At 41.3% G+C, this 13,666-nt stretch overlaps 1 protein-coding gene across 1 annotated transcript in view; it reads right to left on the bottom strand.

Annotated features, from left to right (window-relative positions):
• Positions 1-1,259: 1,259 nt before the first annotated feature.
• The window catches only part of LOC141287079 (cytosolic acyl coenzyme A thioester hydrolase-like), a 47,303-nt gene continuing 34,896 nt past the window's right edge, over positions 1,260-13,666 (bottom strand). The window contains exon 4 of the mRNA XM_073819212.1: positions 1,260-1,646. Coding sequence (XP_073675313.1) covers positions 1,548-1,646 — 99 coding nt within the window. The 3' untranslated portion in view covers positions 1,260-1,547. The remainder of the gene's footprint in view (positions 1,647-13,666) is intronic.

Genomic DNA, 13,666 nt, shown 5'->3' on the forward strand with positions numbered 1-13,666 from the left:
AGTTTTTTCTCCTACACTGAGCCACAAATCTCCACTTCAGTAGCACTTACACACACCAAACTTTACATTTTTATTCCTGTCTATATCCTGAAGGTTTTTACAGAGGGATTTGTTCATATATAATTTGCTTCATTTTATACATTTCATTGCCCCTAAAATTGTGAAAACTATATTGTTTTCTGTTTGTTCTAAGTATTTTCTGAATTATGGAGTGATAAAATGAGATACCTAAAATCCCCTCTGTAAAAACATTTGACTCTAATATGTCAAAAACAAATTAAACAAGAATTTTGAAACTGACTTCATCCAGTGTTTAGATTTTTGTATTAGAAATATATTAGTGCATATTTCATTAAATAAGGCCTCATTTGCATATTTAAACCTAACATTTCAGAAAACTAGTAATACAAAAATGTTTTGCAATCAACTGGGTAAGGCGATAACTATTTAATTTTTTTTTACCCTATTCACCTGCAGTGTCTCGCCTTAAAATAAAATGAAACTTTAGTAATGTCTTTAACAAAATTATAGCGTCATGTGCATATTAAACTATATCTGTAATCAGCATCCTGAAGAGCCATGTGAAAGACTGTTTAAGTCTGTTTACTGACCTATCCTTATGATGAATGAACTAAAATGAATAATCATGCAGGGTGCACAAAGGAATGTACAGCTGCACAGAAATATGCTATTTGATGCTATTTATGAGCAAACAACCTAAGTATTAAACCTCATGAATTACATCTCATGCAGCTTATTGAGGAGAGGAGTGCTTGTCGAAGTCACTTTTTAACAGATTTACAGTTTTTGAATAAATAATGATTTACAGAATATAATTCACTTCATGGCAGAAACAACTCTCGATATAAATCTGGCACAAGAAGTAAGTAAGTAGCATCCCAATAATAAATTATGATCTTTCTCTGGCACTGTACTGCACTCTTAAAATAAAGGTGCTTTAAAAGGTTCTTCACAGTGATGCCATAGAAGAACCATTTTTGGTTCTACAAAGAAAAGGTTCTTTAAAGATTTCTTTCTTTCTTACCTTTTTATAATCTGAAGAACCTTCTTTCACCACAAAGAACCTTTTGTGAAACAAAGCACCTTAATTTTTTAGTATTGTGGTGCAGAGAGTCTGTCTGCTCATCTGTCTGTCTGTCTGTCTGTCTGTCTGTCTGTCTGTCAAACACAAATGTGATTAGGTCTCAACATTCTGTCATTTCAGGATTATGGTACATGAAAAGATATGTCACAGCAAACCAGATGTAGCTGCATTAGCAGGTTTTTATTAGCGCATAATACAGTTCTGCACATTTCACAAATAACTTGTTACGATAAAACATAAATATATTTTCTTTTTTTGTTTGACTTGAGATACATATACACACAAAGTGCTTTGGAAAAGTTAATTAAACCTATATATTTTTCTTTCTATTCAGCTACATGTAAGATACATCAGAGGTTCTTAATACAGCATGTTGTACGTTGAGGCTCTATTATTCAAGAATTTTCTTTTACAACACAATATGGTGTCTGCACGGTAAAAGTCATTGTTGACGCTCCTTATCTGCAAGTCTCTTTGTCTTGTTCTGCAGGTAGCGTGCTTTCCCTTCTTCAAACCGCTTCTGCTCCTCTTCACCTTCCGGCTGCGAGAAGATAAATGACACATTTTACACACAAACACAGTGAAGTTGAATATTGTGATGCGCTGGAAATGCTGCAAGTCTGAAGGTTATGCACTATCATGGAAAATCACCGAAGTGTTAAGAACATTATCAGAATATTTTCACACAGACACTTCCTCATTTCCCGTTCTCCCACCTGAGCACTGAACATCTGTCAACTGCAGTGAATGTTTGTAGATGAGGTAGATGTGTCTATCTTGCTGTACTTCACAATAAATAATGCAAATATAACCACAGGAGAACTTCACTGGCGGAAACATGTTAACATTTTGTCTTTACAGGAGTCTCGGCTGGACTGTATCATTGTCAAATTGCAACTGGATATATATTTCATATATATCGTTATCTTTATAGTTATTGTTCTTGGTGTGAAATTGTTGTATAAGATTATGCACTGTGAACTAACATGAACAAAAAATAAACAATTGTTTTTTTTAATAAACTAACAAAGAATAACAAATGCAGTAAAAAAATATGAGTTTTATAGGTTATATAACATTAATTAATGTTAACAAACATAAAAGAGTGTATGAAGCTATTATTGAAGGATAAGGGGCTGCCAGAAAACCTGCAGCAATGCAATAAAGTCCTGTTTCTCATTTCACAAGTGAAGAGAGTGCATTGCTTTAAAAAAATAATAAGTCAGCGTCACCACTATCATGAAAAGTGGACCTTATAAAAAAATATAACCTTTTAAGATCTGGTACTCACTCTATGGTAACTACACTTTGCGCTCAACTAAATTCCATTCATATGCATGCAAACTCAAGAGACCGCAAATACACAGTCTGCTGTGTATGAATGCGAATTCACATGACGAGAAGATTTCGAACAAATAGACTAAACGTCACAGACCGACCTCTTGGCTGAATTGAAAATACATAGTTAAGATTTGCACAAATTTGGGGAAATGGTGAACAGCAGATATAGCGTATATTTTCAAATTCTTGTTTTTTTTGTTGATCCTTTTACACCTAAACTAGTTTGTGGAAAAATTATGTGTCCATTCAAGTAAAGTCATGAGCGAATTCGCCAGTCGCAAAAAAACTTGGAGATCTAAAATAAGACAAAAGATGTTTGCTTTGGGAGCGCAGCTTTATCACGGACAAACAACAATACTGCGCGAGAGAGCAGGATGTCAGTTGACGTTAGGCTTCATCTTGCAGCTGCACACTACACCATGGCTATTCTTATCATTGGCTATAGGTCACCAGCTAGTCATGCGCGGCAGTGGCAGATGGCGGCCAACCTTAGGGAACAAACTGTGCAGTGACAACTGAAGCAGTCTGGCTGATGAGGGCATGTGCACAAATGAGAATCACAGATATAGGATGCATATCCACAGCAATGTTATATAAGCACATGCAGATACACTAAACTTCACAGGGCTGCTGATATTAAGGCTACTTGTATGTTTCTGAGGTGACCCAGTTTAATGGAGAGCATATTAACTATTGCACTTGTTTATTTAAATGGCATGCAGCAATGAGCCACCTGAGGCTGTGCCTTACAGTGGTTTTACTATAGTGTTAGGCAAAATGTGGAACAAAGTTAAAATGATGGATTATTAATAAGATTAATAAGATTAATAACATTTATCAATGGTAATTATTGGAATAAACCATTTTTGTAGAAATATATTTGACTGTTGATTGGCTGACAAATATTAGATATTCCATAGAGCTTTTTAATAACCTGGTTTAGTTAATGAAACCTTTCTCTTGCAACAAAAGCAAAACAAAAAAGCTCTCTCTGTAATTTCTATCTGAAAACAACATCATGTGACCTTGAAGGAAGTCCTGGCTGGGTCAGTGACTGTCCTGTTCCACAGGGCTCATGATGAGGCCAGGAAAAGACACGGGGCCATGGCAGCAGTGCTTGTCTTGAACAAATTAAATTAAGCTGGAGGGGAGCTCAGTGCCTCAGTCACAGAGAGACTGACTGGCAGAAGACCAGAGTGACTGCTCCAGCAGAAACCACCAGAGTGTGAAACATTATACAATTTAGTGTTAACGAAAAAACGGTAGTAGTTATATGGAAACTGCAAATGGAAACAGCCAATATGGATGCTAAAGAAAGCTTGCTAAATTTGTTTTATCTGCTGATACTGGAACTGATGCTAAGGAGCCTATACACAAATACATGAGTGCAGATATTTCTATCTATGCAAGCTTGATTTCACATGACACATACAGTATTTTCTATGAGTCATAAAATATACAGCAACACAGGCAGTGCTGTATTCTTTAAGTTGGACTGCAATGGGCACTATAGCAGAACTTAAAGTATGCTTTTTCACTTTTTGAATTTTAGCCAGTGTGTGGTGTGTGTTTGGGCATAAAAAATATCTACAAAGTTACAAATCTCAGTCCACTCCAAAGGGAGATATTTAGTTTTTTTAAAAATCCCTTTTCAAGAACTACAATGAACAGCTCCTTTGTACTACAGTGGGGTTTTTTTTCTGGATGCTATGATGTCACAACACGGTCCATTAGAATATCATTAAAATTAATCCCGCCTACGGAAATTCGAATAGTTGGCAGGTGGGGAGGGACGAGGTGGGGGATTCAACTTAACTTTAGCGATGTAGCATGGACAGCCGCTTCTGGGATGCTCCAGTAGCTGTGCTGGAGTCGCGTCGTTGACGTGTGCGGTATAAAGGGTCGAAACGCACTCCCAAACTTTAGAACGGCATAGACTGAACACCATAGACAAGTGTTTTTTCTCCATTGGTCCAAAACAAGTCGATCCATAAAAAAAAAAAATGGCTCTGGATGGGTCAGTAAAAGCCTCCTTTAGCAATCCGTTTTTTTTGTAAGGAAAATAGCCATATTTAAAATGTAAGTATCACTTTAATCTAGCTTGCGCAGTTTTACACGAAACTTGCTGCTTTGGGAAGGGGCATGGCAGGACTGAAACGTTGTTTAAGCAGTTCGCCAACTGCAACGCAGTGGGACAGCTAACCAATCACAAGACATTTCATTTTTCGGAACTAATAGAGCCATTTGTGAAAGCTATTGTTATAATGTAAATTATGTGAAAAATAATCCTTTTTTTTAAGTCCAAAAGAAGTCCAACAAAGTGCATCTGTTACAAGCGGGACGACTGAGAGTGGGAATCCAAATGCAAGGCTTTATTATGAAGATCGTAGACAGACAGACAGGGTCGAAATCACCAGCAAACATCAACAGCGAAGACAATCCAAGAGCGTAATCCAACACAGCAGGCGTGGGTCAAAACCAGGTGGGCAGTCCAAAGGAAACAATGAAATGAAAACAAGAAACTAGAAAACTATGGCTAAGACTGGGAAAACAAAAACAGAACGATGGCTAGGGAAAACAACAAGGAGACTAGGAGAACCTGGGAGCAAGGAAAACGCTTGGTAATGTCCGCAACAGCAAATCAATACTTCGCGATGTGTGTGTGTGTGAAGCTGGCTTTTATGGAAGACAGACAGGAAGCTACCATAGAGGCAGCAGAGGGAGCAGCAACAGTCAGTGGGGGTAAGGGCTCCCTCTGCTGGCCTGGCGTAACATAGCCCCCCCCCAAGGAGCGGCTTCCAGACGCTCCAAAAAACAACAGGAAGAAACAGTCCAGGGGAGCGGTGGGGGGGGGCAGGAGACTGAGGCAGAACAGGTTGGGCAAAGGCCCTCCAGAGCAGAGCAGGAGATTCAGGAGCCCTCCAGGGCAGAGCTGGAGGCAGAGCAGTCCTTTGAGGTGGAGCAAGAGTCTTAGGAGCCCTCCAGGGCGGAGCAGGATGCGGAGCAGTCCTCCGGGGCGGAGCAGGAGGCTTAGCAACCCTCCGGGGCAGAGCAGGAGGCGTAGAAGCCCTCCAGGGCGGAGCAAGAGGCTTAGGAGCCCTCCAGGGCGGAGCAGGAGGCGCAGGACCCCTCCAGGGCGGAGCAGGAGGCGGAGCGGCCCTCCGGAGCAGAGCAGGATGCGGAGGAACCCTCCAGGGCGGAGCAGGAGGCGCAGGAGCCCTCCAGGGCGGAGCAGGAGGCGCAGGAGCCCTCCAGGGCGGAACAGGAGGCGCAGGAGCCCACCAGGGCGGAACAGGAGGCGCAGATGCCCTCCAGGGTGGAACAGGAGGCGCAGATGCCCTCCAGGGCGGAACAGGCGGCCGCATCATGGACTGGGACCTGGGGAGAGCAGAGACAGAGGAGGCAGACAGAGCAAGGAGAGAAGTAAAGAGTTCGTAGGAGTACGCTGCCTCCATGGCCGTGACTGGGCAGACAGGAACTTCAGGAACGGCTTTCGTGGCTGTTACTGGGCAGACAAAGACTTCTGGAACGGCCCCAAAAGCCGAGACAGAGATGACAGGGAGCCTAGGCGGTACAGGCAGAGCAGGGAGTCCTGGCGGAGCAGACAGAGCAAGGAATCTTGGCGGGGCAGGCAGAGCAGGGAATTTTGGCGGAGCAGACAGAGCAAGGAGTCTTGGCGGAACAGGCAGAGCCAGGAACCTTGGCGGAGCAGGTAGAGAAGGGAACCCTGGAGGTGCTGGCAGAGCAGGGAGCATAGACGGTGCAGGCAGAGCATGACGCCCTGGCGGTGCAGGCAGAGCATGAGGCCTTGGAGGTGCAGGCAGAGCGTGAGGCCTTGGCGGAGCGGGCAGGGCGTGAAGCCTTGGCGGAGCGGGCAGAGCGTGAAGCCTTGGCGGAGCTGGCAGAGCGTGAAGCCTTGGCGGAGCTGGCAGAGCGTGAAGTTCCGCTATGCACGCCACCTCCGAAAGAGGTATAGGCGCAGCGGACATGAATGCAGATGAAGCCTCCAGAGCAAACTTGTGGACAGACTCATGGGCAGAAGAGGCCACTGGGGCACAGTGTACAGCCCACACACTCAAAATGGCGATTGCCATAACAGGTAATGCAATGGGCGGAGGAATGCCCTCCAGGTCAGTGGGCGTGAGGCTCGGGAGCGTTGGCTTTGCGTGACTTGGGGGCGTTGGCTCTGCATGGCTAGGGAGCGTTGGCTCTGCATGACTTGGGAGCGTTTGCTCTGCATGGCTTGGGAGCATTGGCTCTGAACTCTCGGGGGAGACATGACTTGGTCTTGGAGGATCAGCTGTGACTTGACTTGGCTCTGAGGGAACGGCTGTAATTTGACTGGATGTTGAAGGAGCGGCTGTGACTTGGCTTGGCTCTGAGGAATTAGCTATTTGACTTGACTCAGGAAGAGCTGTTTGACTTGACTCAGAGAGTGCTGCTTGACTTGAATCAGGGAGTGCTGCTTGACTTGAATCAGGGAGTGCTGCTTGACTTGACTCAGGAACCTCAGCTGAAACGTGACTTGACTTAGGAGGAACAGTAGGCATGACATGAACAGGTTGTGGCTTGGCTGATGTGATGCTAGCGAGCGCTGGCTTGGCAGACGTGACGTTAGTAGTCGCTGGCTTGGCTGACGTAGCGTTAGCAGGTGCTGGCTTGGCTGACGTGGTTTTAGCAGATGTTGGCTTGACAGGCAATGACCGTAAGAGACTGACTGTTCTTGCTGATAGCAGTGGTGGGTCCTCCAAGCTGGATATTAATCTCTGATAGGTCATGGAAACATGAGGGTCTGATGCTGCAGCCACTGTTTTGACAACAGACTCAGGCATAGCGGCCATCTTGACTGAGGACTCGGGACCGGAAGCCATCTTGGCTGGGAACTCAGGAACGGAAGCCATCTTGGTTGCAGGCTCGGATGTGGCGGCCATCTTAGCAGCGGGTTCTGGCATGGCGACCATCTTTGCAGCAGGCTCTGGCGTGGCGGCCATCTTAGCAGCAGGCTCTGGCGTGGCGGCCATCTTGCGAGAGGACTTGGGCGTGGCAGCCATCTTGGGCAGTGGTTCTGGAGAGACAACCATCTTGTGAGAAGACTTGGGCGTGGCGGCAGCCATCTTGAGTGCAGACTCTGGAGTGGCGGCAGCCATCTTGTGAACAGGCTCAAGAAAGGCGGCCATCTTGTGAGCAGGGTCTGGAAGAGCGGCCATCTTGGGAACAGGATCAGGAAAGGCGGCCATCTTGTGAACAGGCTCAGGAAAGGCAGCCATCTTGTGAACGGGCTGTGACATGGTGGCCATCTTGTGAAGGGGCTCTGGGCTGGCAGACATCTTATGCTGTGGCTCTGGGTTAGCAGACATCTTGTGCTGTGGCTCAGGGTTAGCAGACATCTTGTGCTGTGGCTCAGGGCTAGCAGACATCTTGTGCTGTGGCTCAGGGCTAGCAGACATCTTATGCAGTGGCTCCTCAACAACACCCACAGTAAAGGGAGAGTTATTTAACAGCAACGCATAATCTATCAGATCTTTCAGTGAGCATTGAAATTCCCCTCCAGGTAGCCAAGATCTTGTGGGTTCATTGAGTCCAAAACGAAATAAGTCTTTGAGCCAAGCTTCATCATAAAACGGTACTTGGTATGCAAACTTACAGAAGTGGTGAACGTATTCCTCAATGGGGAGATCCTTTTGTCGTAGTAGCAGAAGCTGGTCAACTGGGTCCATGTTGTGGTGCTGGTGGAGGAACAAAGCCGCTGGATCCGGGTGGCGCGAAGTATTCTGTTACAAACGGGACGACTGAGAGTGGGGATCCAAATGCAAGGCTTTATTATGAAGATCGTAGACAGACAGACAGGGTCGAAATCACCAGCAAACATCAACAGCGAAGACAATCCAAGAGCGTAATCCAACACAGCAGGCGTGGGTCAAAACCAGGTGGGCAGTCCAAAGGAAACAATGAAATGAAAACAAGAAACTAGAAAACTATGGCTAAGACTGGGAAAACAAAAACAGAACTATGGCTAGGGAAAACAACAAGGAGACTAGGAGAACCTGGGAGCAAGGAAAACGCTTGGTAATGTCAGCAAACAGCAAATCAATACTTCGCGATGTGTGTGTGTGTGAAGCTGGCTTTTATGGAAGACAGACAGGAAGCTACCATAGAGGCAGCAGAGGGAGCAGCAACAGTCAGTGGGGGTAAGGGTTCCCTCTGCTGGCCTGGCGTAACAGCATCCATCCATCATAAAAAGTTCTCCACACAGCTCCGGGGGGTGAATAAAGGCTTCCTGTAGCGAATCGATGCGTTTTGTAAGAAAAATAAACATATTTAAAACTTAATATTCACTTTTCTCTAGTTTGCGCTAGCTGTCGTACTAAGAAGCCATATGTAGGATTGCATTGCGCATGAGCCGCTGAGAAGTGACAAACGCGCAAGCAACAAACAACAAAACACCAGTCACGAATTAGACTACAAAAGGAGGATTTGTAAAAAAAAAAAAAAAAAAAAAACGTTGGAGGATTTTGATATAAGCCAAGACGAGATTGGTTTTCCTTTGATAAAGTAAGGAAATTTAGCTTCCTTTGCTTCTGTAAACAAACCTTGGTTTCTGTGACGCATGCACAATGCATATTCATATTCAATGCATAGTCATCTGCCTGGAACGGCTTACACATGTGACAGTTAACGCAAGCTAGAGAAAAGTGTTTATTACATTTTAAATATGGATATTTTTCTTACAAGAATGCATCAATTCACTACAGGAGGCCTTCATTCACCCCCGGGAGCCGTGTGAAGCACTTTTATGGATGGATGCGCTTTATTGGACATCTTTTGGACTGTTGAACAGAAACACCCGCCCACTGCCATTATAAAGTTTGGAAGAGCTAGGACAATTTTTAATATAACTCCCATTGGATTCGACTTAAAAGTCATATACACCTAGGATGCCTTGAGGATGAGTAAATCATGGGCTCATTTTCATTTTTAGGTGAACTAACCCTTTAACAGAACTTTTTCTCTATCGGCCCCCATAAGACCTGGAGTGTCTTACTGCCACAGTATCAGAAGAAAACACATTATATACATTATGTACAGTCAGACCGCACACTTGCAATGGGATTAACATATTAAATTAGTATTTGATTGGTCAGGCCGTCAATAATGCAAAGGGCTCCATGTACATTTTAGCATAATAATGAAAAAAAGGAGACAGAGCATCATACAGAAATCTGAATATGGTATGCATTTGTAGATCTACCGGCTCTGACATGACCAGGCTTTTGGCAAACATTTCATTTGCAGTGGCACAGCACAGCAAAGTCAGACTATTACATCAGACCTCATCCTTAATGAAGCTCTCAGCAGAAACCACAGTATAATTCCATTACATTGACTGAGAAATGTGTGTAATTAGGACTTGCGTTTCTGATAAGTGGATTATCTGGATAACATCTGTCACTCTCTTAACTGTCACTGCAAACAATTTTTTCAGTAGATAGTCAAATGCTGAAGTTAAATCTATTGTAAACATGAATCTATAATGAATAATAACTTAGACAAGCAATAGACAAGCAAGAATCACCCAACCTTTACTTTAAACACTGATAAAAAAAAAAAAAAGTGCTATAGCTACCTAACATATTTCTGCCTGGTCTGACACTACAAAATACGTCAGCTGGTGCCACTTAATAAGAAAAATTTGATTCAGTGATTGGCCCCAAAATGAATAGAGACACCAAAATAGCATCATAAAAACAGTTTAATCTTGAGTAGTCCATCTTCTAAAGCAATACAAAAGGAGGAACAAAAGAAGCAAGGAAGCTCATATTAACTGATAATCTTTTCTTCTATGGAATCACCAAAATATCATTTTCATTTGAGTTCAGGTTAAAAAAATGTTTGTTTGTTTTTTGTTGTGTTTTTTTTTTTTTTTTTTTGTATGGAAAAGAGCTGCTTTAAATGATCTTTAAAAAAAAAATATCCTGTTGTGTTCCAAGGAAAAATAACAGCATTTGGGTTTAGAAAGATACAAGGGTGAGTAGATAATGAGATTTTTTTGTAGGTGTGAACTATTCCTTTAACAATGTCTATCAGAAACACACAAGCTGTAGAAGGCTTGAGCTAGGAGTCAGGCTATTAATGAAGGAAATTAATGTGGTTTGGGGTTCAGCAGCCCCTCAGCCCTTGTCAATTGAACTTCAATTACACAAATTACATTTAAATCATTTTGGCTGAAACAACAGCAGTGAAGTGGCATTGTTATACTATACTGTATTAATGTATTAATATAATCAATATAGCTAATATACCAGCTTTCGATACAGAATGCTACCACATTTGTGCTTTTTTGTCAGCAAGCAACCCGCGATTAGACATTTGAAAGAGCATTATTAATATAAAGTTATTACTATAAAAAAAGGATTAAAAGTGATCCAGTGCCCCCATCGTTAGTACTTTATTTAAATTTGCAAAATTAGATCATGATAAAGAATATTGGGAAATGACAGAGTGCAAGTAGCTTTTTGCTAACCCTACTGTTTTAACCCTCCCAAGTTTACATCCATGCACAGAATTTTGAAAAATGGAAAATGCAAAAGACGCAAACAGAACAAAAAAAAAAAGCAAGAATTTTGATGTGTTTTTTTAAAAGTTGAACTTAGGACGTGAGGACGTAAGCACAATGGTCCATCTAGCATGTTTACATGCAGTACAGTAAAAAAAAAAAAAAAAAAAAAAAAAAAAAAAAACTGGAACAATAGTAATGCAAACACACCCCTAATAAATCATTGGTTACAACAATATTATCTGCTTTAATTCAACTGTTAGAGTAGTCTGTTACAAAATTCTATACTATAATACTTGAAATGCATATGCTTATTGAGCTTTACGGAATAAATAGCAACTCAGAGGTGTACTACACTGTAAAAACAATTTGTTGAATCAACTTAAAATAATTTGTTACCTGGCTGCCTTATAATTTTAAGTTCAGTCAACTCAAAAAAGTTTAGTCAACATAAAATGTTAAGTTGTACTAAGTGTCAGGTTTTGGACTGTTTTTGTTAGTTTTTCCCAGTGTTTTCCCCCCCTTGGACTGAAAGTTTTTGGTTTCTCCCAGTGTCTGCCCCCATTGTGCTGTGTGTATTGGTTTAGCATCATTGCCCTCACCTGTCCTAGCAATCAGTCACCTTTTATAAGTTGGGTTGTTTTCTGAGTTCCTTGTCCGGCGACATATTTTACATCAAGTATTACTTACGTTTCCACCTGTGTTCCAGTCTCCCTGTCTGTTTTACCTTGCTTTTGGATTTATTAAAGACTTTTCATTTTATTCCTTCATTGTATTGCCCATTCCTGCACGCACCGTGACACAAAGTGACAACTTAGATATTTGAGTTGATTCAGCTTCAAATTTTTATGGAAGCAGATTAGTCTCATTAATAATTCACGCACAATACACGATGCACACATGCGTGTCCCAATTCACGTGCACGAAAAAAATATATATATTCACCCAAAAAATTCACGTGCAAAAAATAAGAATATAAATTCATAAAATACGTTTCACAAGTTGCAAAACACAATTCACAGATTTACAACTGTGTACAACAATTTTAAATGTTTAAAAATCACGAGTGTATCACGGACTGTGAGTGTGTGAATAGCTTTTTTACGTGTGTATTTTTTAGACTTGCGTGTGTGTTTTTGAGACTCTCCTGGCAGCGAACTCCTCCCATGCGGGTCACTCGTACACTTTAGCCAATCAGATTTGAGCCTGTCGATCGACCAATCATAACCCGCTGTGGGCGTGCCTATCTTACGTTACGTCATCAGCGCGAGTCCAGTTCCAGAATTCAGATACGATTCAGCTGTTGATCGTCTCATTTTGTTTTATACTGCATGCTTATTTAAAAATCGGTCGTTTAGACACACTCGTTAACGTGACCAGTGTAAGCCAGCTGCTGCTCAGAGTGTATTATGTTTTAAAATTTATCGATTGTTATGTTTATTTAATAAAGAATCATTTGCGTGGATACTGTACCATACCGCATAAAGATATTAAAATTATAAACTTAATGTAAAGCATAAAATATGTTTTTTACAGATGGGACATGTAAATAAATAGAAAATGAAAATTATCTATTTGGATATTTTTCAAGCAGTCTCTTGTGGTTTTGTTTTTTTGATTGAAAACAGGAAAGAGCTGTCAGAGCCAAACTTGTCTTGTGTCTCAAATCCTACGATGGCACGCATTCAGCTGATGACGATTTAATAACACACATTGTAAACCATGTACATTTCATTTAAGTTTGTTTACGCTGCAGCCTGCAGATATTATTTATTTCAGAATTGTGATGCTTATGATGTACAAGTAGCTGCTCCTATTTCAACCTCTGCCACAAATTATGAGGTGATGTGAATCTAGAAGTTTCATTTGGAACTGTAACTCTTTCAAAACAGTCATGCTGCAACCCATCCATTTTAACAGTTTCAACTGATTTAACTCATGCATTATTACTACATTTCTTTTAGAATGGTACCCTATGACTTTGTATTTGTTAAGGCATAAAGCTTTGTTATGCATTGTTAAATGTTCTGGTTGTATGTCAGAATTAAAACATTCAAAACAAGTCGGAACTTGAATGAAGTTTACTGAATAATCTTTGATGCATTCCTTTATGTGATCAGTCTGTCTGACTGACCAGCAAATCCCACAACTGTTAATACTAAAGCAAATACAATTGCTGCTAACCAACATCATCTTGTGTATTGTAATCTCAAAGATTTTTACATCACTGCTCAATATAAAATTATGTATCACAATAATATAATATTTTAAAAAGTACATGAATGTTGATTACATTAAAAAAATAATGCATAAAGGTGAAGTACATAAAAAGACATAAAGATTAATGTGAATGAAGAGGTCTGTAACTGTCATCCAGATGTTGTTCCAAAGTGTTAAATCCTGAAAAATGCAAGGAAAATTATTGGTGTGTTTTAATTAAACACTGCATCCAGTTGCACAAATGGTTAGTACAAACACACCGTTATTCATACACTGAGTTCTCGTGAGGTATATTCATCATTACATAAAGCTATAATAATAAAGGCAGGGTCAGTGCTGAGTGGGAGCTAGACTGGGCAGAGGACACCCAGCGTTGTTAAACAAAAACATGGCAATGAAAAGAATTCTTTCTTCATTTTGGCCAATAAACAGGACATTGTGGCTAA

Source organism: Garra rufa, chromosome 15 (genome assembly GCF_049309525.1).
Source record: "Garra rufa chromosome 15, GarRuf1.0, whole genome shotgun sequence".
Lineage (NCBI taxonomy): Eukaryota > Metazoa > Chordata > Actinopteri > Cypriniformes > Cyprinidae > Garra > Garra rufa.